The 15,838-nt window shown below is 33.2% G+C and overlaps 1 protein-coding gene across 2 annotated transcripts; it reads right to left on the bottom strand.

The window, feature by feature from the left end:
- Positions 1 to 8,898: 8,898 nt before the first annotated feature.
- On the bottom strand, positions 8,899 to 15,566 carry LOC105111269 (subtilisin-like protease). 2 transcript variants are annotated; one of them, XR_839589.1, is made up of 11 exons: positions 14,929 to 15,566; positions 14,124 to 14,277; positions 13,425 to 13,822; positions 13,197 to 13,292; positions 12,801 to 12,873; positions 12,031 to 12,313; positions 11,512 to 11,843; positions 11,130 to 11,400; positions 10,747 to 11,028; positions 9,196 to 9,780; positions 8,899 to 9,161 (listed from the first exon to the last, which is right to left on the bottom strand). XR_839589.1 is itself a non-coding variant. In XM_011006580.1 (10 exons), the coding sequence occupies exons 1-10, from the start codon at positions 15,153 to 15,155 to the stop codon at positions 9,353 to 9,355; spliced, it is 2,544 nt and encodes an 847-aa protein (XP_011004882.1). In that variant the 5' UTR covers positions 15,156 to 15,566; the 3' UTR covers positions 8,899 to 9,352. The 2 variants fall into 2 exon arrangements, 1 of the variants encoding a protein (XP_011004882.1); XM_011006580.1 differs by having other exon boundaries at positions 8,899 to 9,780.
- Positions 15,567 to 15,838: the final 272 nt, after the last annotated feature.

Raw genomic sequence — 15,838 nt, 5'->3', positions numbered from 1 at the left:
ATAAAACATGCTTTAGTTAAGGAGTTATTGATACTTCAAGTGCAAAATGATAATATAAAACCTTGATAAAAATGCACTTTTAAGTACTAATCACATCACGGTGATCATCCATCCTCTAAGAAAAATATATATGGTCTATCTCTAGTAAAATATAAAGAGATAAGAAATTCTTGTCTCTTATTAATGAAAAATTAGAATGGGAGTCGTCACATAGTATTTTGGTTACTAGGAACCTTAATTAGTCTTAGAGATGGGGTATGGAGACTGATTGCGTAAAGAGAAGGTATTAGCACTTCAAATATACCCTACTTAAGATAAGTTGCATTGTTTTGTTTGATAAAATCTAAAACCATGTTGTGGTTTCTAATTATTAGTTTGTTTAAAGTTCTAAGACAAACTCTCCTTAATAAGGAGGTTCTTATCTTAATGGGGTAGAACCTAACCATTTTACAGTCCAGAAAAAAAAAATTAATATCTGATATATGTATTACATATAAATTTGTAATTCCTGATACTAAAACAAAACAAAATAAAATTTTTGTTGTTTTTGAAATTTCAGCCAATGTCCTGATACTAAAACAAAACAAAATAAATTTTTTATTGTTTTTGAAATTTCAGTCAATGTTCTTTTGACTTTAGTAAACTAGTTATTAAAGTCAAGATACATGCTAAAATATTATTTTTTGATGTATGAAAAATACAATATAATTTTTTAGCTTTGAGACATTTGGCCATATATGTAAAAATATTTTTTTTATTTTTTTGTATTTTTGGAAATTTTTTGACAAAAACTAGGTATTTTAATACCAAATTTGTATTTTTATGACATAAAAATACAACCCGATATTAATCAAAATCACATAAAAAAACTACGTGAGAAAATTGTAAAATTTTGAACAAAAAACAATTTTTTTCTTTTTCTTTGAAACGGGTTGGTCAGGTCCAAATACATGGGTTGGGCTAAGCCCACCCCACATTAGCTTGTTACTGTGCATGAGCACAATAACCAGCTTCTCCCCGCCTGTAGACCTACATTGTGCACGTCTTGCATGGCGAGGAAAGAAGTGAAGGCCAAAATAAAAGGGAAGAGGGTTTACTTGTAGCGGTGCCGCTGCTAATAGTTTGCAATGGCCGACGGTGTTGTTGGGGAGCTGAGGGTGGTAGAGACGACGGTGCTTCTCCTTCGTCTTTCTCTCCCAAACATGTTTTCCTTTCTTTCCTTTTCTTTCCTTTTCTTCTCCTCTTTTCTCTTTTTTCTCCTCTCTTCTTTCTGCCTTCTCCCCTCTGTTATGTTCTCTTTCTCGGTCTATCCAGCTTTCCCCTGTATTTATAAGAAAAACAAGGGGGAGAGAGGCAAAGAGCGGCTACTGTGCAACTGCCCTTCCACTGTCTTTCCAACACGTGGAAGTGGTTGAAAGTCGATGTATTTTTAAAGGGGAGGCGGTGTCTTTTTAAAGATTTAATGACGGTGACAGAGGAAGGAACAACAATCTTCTTCCCCTGTTTCGCACGTCTAAGGAAAGAAGATGACCGTTTCGAGCTTCTTCTTTTTTTTGTAAATATTGCATGAAAAGAAGTCGTTTTGGACAAAACACGTCGTTTAATTTAAAAGGAAAAGGCAGTAAAATATGTTAAATTTCACATTGGTCATCAATTTGTAATTTATTCAATCAAGTCCTAAATTGCAATTTTAATTTAAAAATCAATGTAATTGCATCCCTGCCAAAAATCCAACAGCAGCCTTGAGGTTGGCCACCTTTTTTAATTTGGTTTTTGGTCTTGAATTTATACAATTTGACCTCAATTGATCAATAAACTTTTAATTTTTTTTAATTGGGCCCCTAATCCGATTTTAATTACAACCCCTCAATTTACGCGTCTTTTCCAGTGTGATCCTTGGTTTTGAATTTCTTGAATTAAGTCTCTAATTGGCTATCAAACTTCAATATTTATGCAATTAAACCCCTGATTTGACCAAATTAACTCTTAAAAATTATAATTTGCCTTCCAAAAATTATAATTTGAGCCCAAAACTTTAATTTCTTCCAATTAAAACTCAAATTGACTCCAAAATATCAATTTTTATTGCAATCAAACTCTCCATAAATTTAATTAAACCTTCAATAAAATTTAATTGAGTTCATAAACATCTAATTTTAGACTTTTCTTACTCAAATTGAATTTTCTTTGCTAACAGAGCTGTCATTAGTAAATAATACATTATCAAATTTTAATTTTTATAATTTTAAACCTCCTAAACCAATTTTTTGATCATTTTCAGGGCACTCTGACATCCTTTTTTCACCGCTATATTTTTTTATAATATGTTTTTGTATTTTATTATTTTTGAAAGAGAGACAAAATGTGAATTAGGAAATAACCTAAAAATGGGTTATGACAAGTATATATATTCTATGTTCCCAAGAAATTTTTTTTTAAAATATTCTTTTAAACTTTATTATTTACAGCATATATAGTTTATATTTACATGGATTATTTCTTAATTTTTTTATATGAAATATTAAAGTTATAAATATTTTTTTAATTTCTCTAAGTTGACCCGAGTTGACTCATGAAACTTGGGATCTAACCTCTTGACCAGGTCAACCCCCGGGCCAAGTTTAATAACTATACTTTAAATACTTTATATGACTATCTTGAGCTAGGTTTTAAGCTTTTAAATTATTTCTTTTTATTTTACATATATGGATTTTTTTAATATATTGATATCAAAATTAAATTTTGAAGAATAAAAACAATATTTTTTAATATTTTTTTAAATAAAAATATTTTAAAAAAATTAACTACTATTACATCCAATACTTTTCCTACCTAATCAGTCACCACAACCTCCATCAATTCCCATTGCTTCTAACAACTATTAAACTTGCACTACCTCTATGAAACTTGCAAAGATTCTGTTAATCATTGTTAATCATTTTTATTTGGATGTACAAGTTTAACCTCAATTGCAATTATAACTTATTTAATCAAATATCTAAATAATATTTAATTTATGAAACAAAAAAAAATTAATGATAATTTTATTACATAAAAATTAAAACACATGAGGTGAATATTGTATAACTGACTTTGTTCATTTCTTTATAAAACATTATGGATGATCTTGTTTATTTTAAAAAACATTATTTTGGTCTTTAAAATTTTATTTTAGAAGATTTTATCTTAATTCAAGGCCAATTGATTTGAATTTCTTTGACAAGGATGAAATTGAAAGAATAGAAACAAAAATTAAAAAGCACCAAATAAGGTTGGTGTGCTAGAAGTTTCAGGAAAGATACACTTTGGTCCTTTAATTTTAAAAATAACATAAATGATATGATTTAGGCGCCTCAATTTTTTTCAAATTTAATGTTGATACAAAAGAGAGAGATAACTGAATTTTAATGGTAGTAGGAGAAAAATATCGTTGACTCCTAATATAAGGCATCAAAATGGTTGATATTTATATCAAATAGTTTTATTTGATTAAGGGAGTTCATATTAGATGTTTTTCTACCTTTAAAGTTCGTAAAGAAATATATATGAACTTGATTTGATTTTTAGTTTCGAGTTAAATTTGATGTTTTGGCTTTTTAGGCCAAATATAAGTTTATCATTGTCCTGGTCATAACTCATTTCTGGGTTATTCTCTAGATTCACCTCTATCTCCAAAATAAAAATTATAAAATAATAAATAAAATAAAAATAACAAGAAGACTAATATTTTGGTAAAAGCAAGCTAAGAGGATTTCACAGGTAGAAAAAAATCAAGTTGTAATTTTGGACGGAATCGAGAGCCTAATTGTACCCTACTTTACCTAAACTAGAAAAACAATGGAGATTCAAAATCAAATTAAATTATTATTGGATGAATCTGTATAAAAATTAAGTCTAGAACATAATTAGATTTTTAATAAGAAAATTTAATTTAATCATAAGCCAAATTAAATTTTAATTATGTTTAAGAATTAATTTGGGTTCAATTGAAGGATTTAATTAGAAGCAAGGACCTAATTATACTTTAAATGAGTCAAATTAATTTTATTAGGGGTTTAATTGGTGAAAAATTAAATTTAGGAGCTCGATTTGAACTTAATTAAGAAGATTGAAAAATTAAGGTTGAAAAACCCCATTCCTTTCTTAACAACATATCTCTCATTAGGCTCTCATCATGTAAGCGTGTCAGTCTTAACGTCGCTCTCACGACAGTTCCTCAGGTATTTTGGTAACAAAAACATAAGTTGTAACAATCACGATGGTTAGAATCTCAACAAATCAAACAATACCTCGTAAAAAATAAGAACCCCATCATGTGGGGCCTGATGAATTGGGCTAGACTAGCTAACTTGACTTACGAGGTCCAGTAGCGCCTAACCTTTGCCATTTTTTCTAAATTATTTTTTTCTAGTTCTTTTTTTTTAAGTAATGCTTTTTTAAATGGTTTTTTTTCTCTAAATCCTTTTATTTAGGTTTATATTAATACTCCTTTTTTTTTAGAGAGCTTTTTTTAGATGACAATTATATTTTTTTTGTTATACATTTAGATTTTGAAGAGTTTTTGTGGTTCATCTATATTTTTTTAATCTTTTATAAATATGAGCTTTATTCTTGAAAATAAAAAAAATTATTTTCGGATAATATTTATAATATGTGTAGCATTGCATAGTATTTTTTCCCTCTTATTTTATTCAATCAATTTAATTTATGTCTCTATTTTTTATTATTATTTGTTTGAATAAAATAATTATTTTAATAAAAAAATTAGCACATACAACTAGATAAATGTACCGGCTTGCAAAATTAAATATTTTAATTTATATTTATCTCTTAATTTTTCTATTTTTATTTGTAGTTATCATTTATGATTAGTTTTTTTATTTATTCACACATATAGTTCTCAATTTATTTAATAACTTGTTGAAAAGACTGGTGCATACATGAGTCAAGTATCTAGTTTGTTACTTTTGATGTGTATATAAAAATTGACAAAATACATATATTTAATTTTTTTTATTTAACACCATCACATGAAATTGTTTATCATATCCAATCAAATTTAAACTTATTTAATTTTTATATACAATCATATTCTAAATTTAGGGTTTATATGTTTTGCATAAAATATTTTTCAATGATAGTAATGAAAGAGGAGGTGGTGGCGGAAAGAGGAGGTGGTGGCGGTGGCGGAGCCACAATGAAGCAAGAGGGGGAAATTGCCCTCTTAATTATTTTTTTAAGTATTTTTTATATTAAAATATTAATACAATAGCTTTATAGGGTTAATTTTTTTTTGTTAGCTACTAATTGATCCAAGCTCTTTTTCTTTGTTCATTATTATCCCCGCCTCTTTCTTTCCTATAAAATCTCTCTTCAAGCCTTAAGCTATTAATTAGTTAAGCAAATAACATTTTATGCTTTATGCTTTATACTTTAGAGAAGTTTTCTTCATCTTTGTTTTTGTTTTATTATCTAATTTTAGTTTTATTTCTTTATAATTAGTTATTGAAAATGTTGAGGTTTATAATAACTTATGAGTTTGTTGAATTAATGTGTATGAGTAATATTATATGCTAATAGATATGAATTGAAATGAGTTTTGATGAATTGATAAGAATTTCATATGAAAAATGATGGTGATAAATTTACTAGTGATTAAAAATAAAGTATATGATAACTTAAAAAATTAAGGACATAATAGATAAATTAAAAGGAAAAAAAATTAATATTTATATTTAATTCACTTATATAAAACAACAAGTCAGCAAGAAAAATATTAATTTGTAACAATTCTTTTAAACTATAATTTTAGATGTTATGTACCATATATCAGCATAGGATTGCTGCCAAGAACTTTTCTAGTCCTTGAAATATTTATAAATAAATAAATGAAAGTTTACTATATATATTGTGAAAAATATTTTTAATGAGATTAAAATTAAAATTATTATGAAGCAATTTTAAAATATAAAATATAAAAAAACACAATTATAATATAAGTTTTTTATTTTAAAAGTATTTTTCAATTAATTTTATTTGACTTGAGTTGAAATATATATTTCAAATAAATTTCTTTATATGATACATATAATATATAATATCAAATATTTTTTAATAATTTACCTTTTTATTTGAAAAAATCCTACTTCCACCAGAGGAGGTCATGATGGGCCGATAAAAAAGAAATTAGTAGTTAAAATAATTAGATGGTAATGTATGTGTAAATTACTATTTATAAAATAATTCATTGAATTTCATATCTTGAAAATATTTTTTGACAAACAATAGTTTGAAAATTTATTATAAAATATTTTTTATTGATTAATTTTTTTATAAAATATTTTATGAATAATAAACACAGAAAAATATTTTCTAAAAATAAAAATAAAAAATCTAAAAAGTTTTTTTATATAATATTTTACACGAAATAAACCAGAAACTTAATGTTAACTCAATACTAATCCTTATAAAATATATCAGATCTTCTCTTTTCATCCAAGTACTCATGATTTATGAAAGTCTCCACTGTCTTGCACGCACAAAACTTGACTCAACTAAATTAGGTTTAGTGTAGCACCTCCACACAACCCATGAACACTAACCACCATACACCCATACAATAACCAATACTCTCACTTCTCCTCCCATAAAAGACCAGTTTGACTTTCACTTTTTCACAACCTTCAAACCCATTTCACCACTTAATTTGCTTGTCGAGCAATCTTTCAATGGCTTCCAAACATGGTCTCTTGCTTGTTTCCCTTGCTTTCTTGCTCCTTTGCAGCTCCCATTACTGCTCAGCCTCCAGCAGGTTGCTAAATCCGATGAAGCCAACCTCCATAGAATTTGGAATTGACCCACCTTACCTTCTAAAGCCAACTTTTCCATTGCCTGAAGATCAAGAAACAACACCTCCTGGTTCCATGCTACCTGCACTTCCAATGCCACTTCAACAGCCAATAATGACACCACCTCCACCTGCTCCTTTTCCTCCTGGCCAAGATGAGGCCGGTCTGATTCCGGCTTTCCCATTTCCTCACTTGCCTTCTCTACCGAAATTCCCTCCTTTTCCATTTATTCCTGGCATGCCATTAGTCCCTGCACTCCCCTCAGTTCCTTTGGCTCCACAGTTTGTGGACTCGGGCTTTACTTCACCAGGGATTGGAGATGAAGGCAGCCCATGAAGCTAGCATTTTTTTTCCAAGTATCTTGCAAATGTAATAGAACTAGTCAGTTTGCAAAATAACTACATCTGGTGTATTGAGTGGGTTGGTAGCGAATGTTATGTGTCATGCTCATCTTGTAGCTGGTTTCCTTTTGCATACAAATAACATTGGATTATACCATTGTTGTTAATTAGTGAAAATTAATGATAACATGATCAATGCTAATGCCTGCAAATTGCCATGACCATACTACTATATTTTCCCGAACATTCATAAAAATAATCCCATCAACAGTTACACAAAGGTAATGATAGGAAGATTAAGGAAAACACAGTAATAATTAGATACAAAAACAAAATTAAGAAAAGAAAAAAACAGCAGCCGGAGAGACAAAAGCAAAACATGCCCCTTGCATATGACTTGGTACAATCACAAACTCACTACTTATTGTTATGTAATTATTTATTTTTCCTCCTCTTCTTTCTGGCTTTTTAAGAGGTAAGAAACTGATCATGCTGGAGGAGATTGGAGAAACGGGAAGGGAGGCAAAGGGAAGTCAGGAAGTGGAGGAACATTAGGAATGTCAGATGGAGGTGGAAATGGAATCGTTCTTCATCTCTCCCAAGCCCAGCTTGGCATGGATTTTATCAATCTTGGTAGGCTTCTCATTTTCCTCCTTAAGTAGGCGAGCATCAATCTTTGGTGCAAGACTGGTGATCAACAGCAGCAACCCTAACAAGAATATAGGGTTCAAGACCACTTTTGAGGAAGTTTTGGTAGCCATGAGTAGGCAAAGTTTTCATGTCTAGCTCTCACCCTTGAGGGTTCATCTATATAGGGTTGCAAGTCACGCTTAATGAGTTAGCCCTCTCAATCTCTATCTCTTTCTTTGTGTGAAAACTTGTTGAAACTCAAAACCTCTTGATCGTTTTGCCAATAAGAGCAGTCATGGCGGGGAGAGCGAAGGACTACAGAAATTAAATGCAGCTGAAAAAGAATTGGAAAGAGTGCCAGGAAACAAAAATTCATTGATCTTTATGCTAAAACTTCATATATTCATGGCATCATTGTACCTAAAATTTAGAAGCAAAAAAGTTTTGGCAGTGTATGTGCATGCAAGTAGATGCTCCTGTATGAAGTCCGATCCCATTGCATGTGTCTATATCACCACCAGCTACTATGGCCTACAATTGTCGTTCGTAGAATCTGAAGATCGATCCCACTAAATTGACACACATTGCAAGCAAATTTGCAGGAAGGAAAAATCACCAGACGAGTCTTCAAATCTTGACGCTGCCGATCAATTTTTAGCCATTGTTTATGCATTTTCCGTATGTCTTACGTAGCTCACCATCTAGCTTATCTTTTTTGTTAAACTAGTGTGTGAAAAATACAATCAGAGAAAGAAGCTCTTGCCTCACGTCTCCATTTCTGCCTCCTTAAATGTCCTCTCTTTTGAGAACCTATGAATTCTTTTCCAGGTTGTCTACGGCCTTTCATGATGTGCACCATGATATTCAAGAACATTTTGAATTTTTGATTATGTATTGTAGAGAGGAAGAATCTCCGGAAATTAATTGCCCTTAGAAAAGGTCATTACTTGCAAAAATGCTGTAAAGTAATAGTTATTTCTCTAAATTGTGTTTCTCAGCCTCTTCAAAACAGTGCTTATGAGCCTGTCAAGATTTCCCATAAGACATTCGACCACAAAATCTTAAATCGGAAGACAAAATACAAAAAGGCCAAGAGAATTACTAATCAATCGTTGTATCTACATATGGAAAATGTTTTGACATATACATGATAAAGAATGAATCAAAAAATTTGTTATGACATCTCACAAGCAAAAAGGGAATGATACAAAAAGCTAACAAAGCAGATAGCATGATATGAAAAGGGATAAAAGAAGGCACCAGTTTCTCAATCCTCAGACGTTAGTTGTGGTTTATATGAGACTTTGACAATGACCGACAATGGAGTGTTGAGAACACAAACCTGATCTTCAAAAAGTCCTGTTGAGAACACGAACCTGATCTTCAAAAAGTCCTATCATTCCATAGCTGGAAGTAAAACTATTCATTGTCATGTCAAAGAACACACCTGCCTTTCCCCACTGGCAATAGAGAAGCAGGCCGGAGCCACTCTTATGGTGCACTCCAGTCCTCAGATGAGGTGCACTCCAGTCCTCAGATGTTAGTTGTGGTATTATATGTGACTTTGACAATGACTGACAATGGAATGTTGACAACATGACCCTGATCTCCAAAAAGTCCTATCCTTCCATAGCTGGCAGTAGAACTATTCATTTTCGCGTCAAAGAACACACTCAAGGTTTGCCTCTCACCACTGGCAATACAGAAGCGGGTTGGTGCCACCTTTATGGTCACTCCATAAGGCGCGCTCCATCCAACTCTATATGTTTCATAGCCAGCAATGTTAGTCACTGATCTTTGGACTGTTTTAGACTGATACAGTTTAGCGATTGTGATGGAGGGAAGATTCAGGTCAGTGCCATTGATGGTTGAGTTTAACAAACAATTTTGACCTGTGTAGTTCAATACCACAGGACTAGATCCATTAATTCCACAAAGAAATGACATATAGTCATCATAACCTGCAAAAGCAACGACGTTCACAAGTAAATTAATGGACCAGAGGTACCAAATGCACAACTAAAAGCCAGATTCTCTCTTGTAACAAATTGAGCAGAATTTGCAATATGACACCTATCATATCAATTGTAAGAAGTTGATCTGCTTAAGGCCTTCTTTTTGTTTTACATTTCTTCGAAGATAATATGAGACATGGATTAGGGAAAGTTAAATTGATCATGCAATTGACAAGCATAAAGAGTAGGCAACAAAAGCCTAGTCACCTGCAGCTATTACATTGATTACCAATCCGAGAAAAGGCATTAATCTAGGACAACCATCCACGTGGGTTACTGGCTTCTTTCTAACAGCTGTTACAGTGCTGTATTTAACACTCCCTCTCATGTGGGGATCCCTCATCCTACACCTTAAATGAGGCCAACTCTATTGATGTGTGATTTGTTCTGCAACAAACTGCTTGACATGCACACAAACACATTCTAACAAGTGGCAAACCAGAACTAGACTTAGCTAATGTGCGGCATCCACTTACAAAATATGGTGCCAGATAAAGTTCAAGGACATAAAAGAGTTCACGCTGTGGGCTACATGAGTTTGAGCATCCAGGAATTTTTTTTTAATTCAAATGAGCGCTTTAATCATAAAAATGAACTACTTAAAGTGAATATTTGGAAAAAAAATTACAAGGGAAAAGGAAAACTTGGATACTCAGCTGCATCATTAATATTTCAAACCCAACCTCATTCAAAACCTAAAATTAAGTCGATATTCTAACATGTTTATTCTCATGGAAGCAAGGACAATTTAGGTGGATAAATATTTTCTACAATGCCTAGATAACAAAGGTACCATTATCAGATTTGTGTGTACTAGATAGAGTAACTCCAACATCCTAAGTAAATGAGCACATGTAAAAATTACTATATAACTAGTGAAAGAGTTTGTATGATACAAGCAGAATAACTTACTTGAATCAAAAATCAAACCCGGATCCAGAGCTGCAGTTGCATTTGCAAAACCACTTCCCATGTCAAAAGGTGTAGCTGGAGACTGATTTATATCTGGGTTGGAATAAGCACGCTGAGCCATTATTGGCCCACCATTATTGTCATATAAAGAAGCTGTTGTGGATAGTGCTGACGCAATTGCTGCAGGGCTGAAACAGGGAAACTTTTGCTTGATCAGCGCCGCAAGCCCAGCAATATGAGGAGCAGCCATACTCGTTCCAGACATCAATGCAAAGTTCTCACCTGGAGGGTTTGGTTGATAGAGTAAGACATTATTACCACTTGTGTAAACCTTATAACATTAAATCACAATTGGACTTTCCCTACTGTATTTATATTCCTACCTTGAAATTCAACCGAGTCTGTGCCAAGTGAACTCCATGCAGCCCATATTAGATTTCCAGGAGCTACCAAATTGGGTTTCAAAATGTCAGCATCATCGAGAAAATTGTCTTCTGGATCTGGTCCTCTAGCAGAGTAAAACATAACTTTGGGAGCAGAATTAGAGTAGTTTGCTTTCAGTCCACCTAAAATGCTTGCAACGGAACCAAATCTAGTAATTTTCTTCGTAGTTTCATTTCTCTCCAAAGAAGAATTGTAGTATTGGAGTAGAACCTGCCATCAGGATCATTCAAGACTAAGATTTCATGGAAGTGACAATTTTTTTTTGAAGGACAAGAAAAGAAATGTCATTTGTCAGCAAATGCCAACACACATAACCTTCACCTTGGAATCATCTGGGGATGGAATTATGATCCCAGGCACTCTCATTGGAATTGGATTAAGCTGAAAGCCAATAACAAATGGATCCATGTAGAACACAACACCAGCTGCACTGAGGTTTTTGGCTGTTGCTATAGCTTGTTGGATTGTTGAGAGTCCAAGAACGAAGCGAATTGAATAACTGCAGATCAAGAGGTTTCCTTTGACCAGATCCTGATTGAAGTTACTGGAATCTTGACATTCACCCACATACATATCAGTAGCAACTGTTGTCTCGTTGTTCAAAGCATGAAGTGCAGAAATGAGGGTCAACATGGTATTTTTATGTGTTCCAGCTGAAGGAAAACAATGTATATGATTAGACTCTATCTCAGTGAAAAGTAGAAAACCATTCATTACAAAGCAAATGATAACATTGATTGTTGTTGTGGTTTCTACTCTTATTTTGTTTGTTGCAAGTTCATCTTTCAGAGATTGCCTGGGCAGAGAAATTAAGAAATGGAGCAGTGATGATAAACTTACGAGCAAGCCCAACTCCATGAATGGTTACATTGTTGCCAAGTATTATAGAGTTACTGTAGGCTCTGTCATGAGAAGCTGCACCAACAGTGAAGATCCATGGACTGAAGGAAGACATGCTCTTAGGCGATGGTCCAGTATTGCCCGCAGCTTGCACAGCAAAAATGCCAGCCTTCACAGCTGAGAGCAATGCCATGTCTATTGGATTAAAAAATGTTGCAATACCAGGAGGACGCCTGTTGGGTGTGATTGATAAACTTATAACATCAACCCCATCCTGAGCTGCCTGCAAATACATAATGGGTGATAAACATTACGATGATGACCATATGAAAAGATACGTTTAGCAATGCAATCTCCAGAAATTGTCTAATTTTTTCTCTCTTCTATATTTTTGCAGAGTTGAGTTGTCGACTCAATCCCAACTAGTTGAAAAGGAACCTTCACTTGCTTCTTGTTTATAAAAACTGCTCTACTTGGAAAGACAGAACAGCTTCCCAGGCAATCTGAACCTATAATATCTGGCCAGAATGAGGCAAACAACATATTGGGTGGACTGAGGAGAAGAGGCAACAACCTTTGATTTGCTCAAATTGTCTAGACAAAGGCCATATTCAGTCACGGTCCATGAAAGAGTGAGGCATATTGATAAACAAAAGTGTATAAATCGATCAAATGCCCCAGGTAGTTTCAACTTTCAAAGTTCTATCGGCTTTTGAAAAGTTGTGTAACAGAATTATTTGCAGAAAACAGACCAAGTTGAATATATGTACCTGGTCTATAGCAGCAACAACATCGGCAGCGAAGCCTCCAAAACTCTTGTATAATGCCTTGTAAACAGCAACACTGGAAAAGATGAAAATGCAATTAATACAAAGGTAGTGTTATAGCAGGCAAAAACTTAATGAAACTGATTTTTTCAATATATGCTTTTTAGCAAGGAATAATATCAAAAAGGCTTTTTTTTTTTCCTATTGTTCTTGCCACAATATACCGAAAAGGAGCCCTGTAGGAAGCACTGCACTTTGATAAAAACAGGACCTACACATAATCATGGTACCTAGTGACTGGTACTGATTTTATGCCTTTACTTCCTACCAAGAAGTTTCTGTTATTTAACATAGAAGTGTGTTGATAGGAAAAAAATGACAATAATGATTAGCAATTACTGTGCACGAGGAGCCATCCCACTAGCATTTCCAAAATGATGCCTGGCAACTACAACTGGAATCCCATGGTTTCCTGCAGCAACAGAGGCTGTATGCCTAACAAAGAAGATAAGATTCATTAGCCTCCTTTTAAAGAACTTGATGAATATCTTTACTGTGTTACATAACATGGAATCACAAGAAATGCACACAAACAGTACAATGAACATGAAATGAGCACACACTTACGTTCCATGGCCATCACCATCAAACGGTGAAGCATAGTCCTGACTCGAGTTGAAAATTCCCCTGGTAATAGCTGATGCAGCAAAATGACGGGCCCCGATGAGCTTCCTATTGCAGGAACCAGAAGGAAAATCCCGAGTAACCTCACAAATGCCTGAGAAGTGGCTAGGAACAGGATACGAATTCAAAGATGAGTCATCAGAGAAGCTGGGATGACTTGGATCAATGCCTGTATCAATGAAGCCGATCACGATTCCTTCACCAGCAGTTTCATATCCACCTGCTTTGGGCCAAGCCCCTTGTGGTAGACCCAAAAACTGTGGAGTATGTGTGGTTGCGGTTCTAACAGAGAAATCCAAAGCCACATTTGCCACTTCTTTCCTCCTCGAAAGCTTGTCAGCCTAAGAAATTGACCAATGTAGCCAAATTAAGAGTTCCAATTTTTTCCCAACTTAGAACAGAAATTCCCATCACAAAAAATAAAGCTTGCAGGGACTTTGTTTAGCTACATACAGAAATACATACAAGAAGCTACTATTTTAAGATTTTACAGGTTTTGCTACCAAAAACTATAAAAAAAAAAAAAAGAAACAAAAAAAAGTAAAAAAGAAACCCACTAGCAATAGATTAGAAGCACCACCATTGTATTAACCAGCACAATTATGGTAACATAATGATGACGAGTGATGATTTTGTACACACCTGTTCTGGGGTAACAAGAACAGCGAACCCATTAATCAAGTAGTGATAGCTGTACAGCTTGAGATACTTCTCCCCTCTCAACACCCTCCTCAATAATGAATCATGAACACGAGCAATGTACGAACTAGAACTCTGATTGGATCTCGAATCATTCCTAAGAACACAACAAAGTCAATTAAAAACATTATTAATTAATTACGTTTATCTCAACTTCTTCATCTTCGCCAAAAGGATTAAAACTCAAGGGAGAAACTGTTAAGGGAGAAGCATAGATTTCAAGCACAATCATTGATTCTGTTAGGTGAACTACGGGAAAATGATTAAACAAAAAAACAACGTAAAATCTAGTTAAGAATTCATTAATTCACTCTATATGATCCTATCTATTCCCATCATCAATAAATGGAGGCAGTGGTCAATTCCTCATCTAGTAATGAGAGAAAAGTTCAGGAAAAAAAGAAAGTTAAACTTAAGGGGGAGAAAAATTAAGTCAAGCTTGGTAAATAAATCCTTATCCAATGATGTATGAAACACACAAACTTGCACAATTTCCATAGAAACCCCTCAGAAAGGAACAAGAGGACCCCATTAAATGAGATTGGTATGGATTGCTAAGAAGGCAGCATTAGCACATACAACAAAAAGACAAACAAAACTACCTAAATTTTCTTCACTATACAAGAAACAACATAAAAGTACAGCAATTTAACAAAAACAAGCCATAAAATGCAACCAATTTAACTAACCAAGACCAGCCAAACACTAAAATCAAAAGAAACACCAAATGGAGCAAGAAATTTAGCACCTTGGGTTGTGAGATTGCTTTGGATTCCTAGGAACGCCATGCTTAAAAACATTAGTATTCTTTGCAAGCTCTCCATAGTAATGAGAAGCAGGAGCTTGTTTAAGAGTAACAATGTAAACAGCTGTAGTTCCATTTCCTGAACCATCATCAACTTGACACAAAGTGCCTGCTAATACCCCAAAACTAAGCACCACTACCACTAAATGCACCAAGTACACACCTTCCATTTTTGAACTTAAACTTTTTGAACTTAAACTTAAAAAAAAATATTCCAAAACACTACAAGATGAACAAAGAAACGACAAAAACTCAACTCTTTAACAACACATGATGTGCTTTGCGTTTCAAGAACCAAACTTTACTTCAAGAAACTAAAGAAACCCCACAGAAGTAAAAACCCTGATGTGGAATAATGAGGAAACAGCTTTGAAGAAGTGGAAGCAGAGAAAAACCCCATTAAGCTTCTTCCATTGGCAAAGAAGCTAAGCAAAGGGTGAAATGTGAAGAGAAGAAAGAAGAGAAAGTACCCTTTTGTTAACTTTTGAGATGGAGAGAGTGTGCAGTCTAACAACGGAATTAATATAGTATAGAAAAAGAAGCTACTGTTCAGAATTTTCTTGGGGACGGTGAAGATGAACGTTTTGTTTAATAAAAAGTTAGAAAAATATTGGATTGATGATGAACTGTTTCTTTTGTTTTTTTTTCTTCTTTTTTGGACTTTCTGTGTTCTTTGCTGTCCTTATGGTGGGTGGGAATTAATTTCTTGATTCTCTATACATTATTGGTCAAACTGTTAAATCTATACTTAATTAATTAATATACTTAGGTTGATACTTGAAAAATATGCTGGGAATGAATTTTCTCTACTATAATTAAATTTAATTATAATATTTAATTTAAATTTAGATAA

This window comes from Populus euphratica, unplaced genomic scaffold, assembly GCF_000495115.2.
Source record: "Populus euphratica unplaced genomic scaffold, PopEup_1.0 scaffold289.1, whole genome shotgun sequence".
Classification (NCBI taxonomy): Eukaryota; Viridiplantae; Streptophyta; class Magnoliopsida; order Malpighiales; family Salicaceae; genus Populus; species Populus euphratica.
Note: the sequence above shows the minus strand (reverse complement) of the source record. Positions and strands in the feature narration are given on the sequence as shown.

Bases quoted from the DNA above. Each gene is read 5' to 3' on its own strand.
- LOC105111269 (XM_011006580.1), bottom strand. From the start codon at position 15,155: ATGGAAGGTGTGTACTTGGTGCATTTAGTGGTAGTGGTGCTTAGTTTT. The intron at 12,314-12,800 runs GTACATATATTC...ATGTATTTGCAG, and splicing joins TTGTTGCTGCTATAGACCAG to GCAGCTCAGGATGGGGTTGA. The intron at 11,401-11,511 runs GTGAAGGTTATG...TCCTGATGGCAG, and splicing joins CATCCCCAGATGATTCCAAG to GTTCTACTCCAATACTACAA.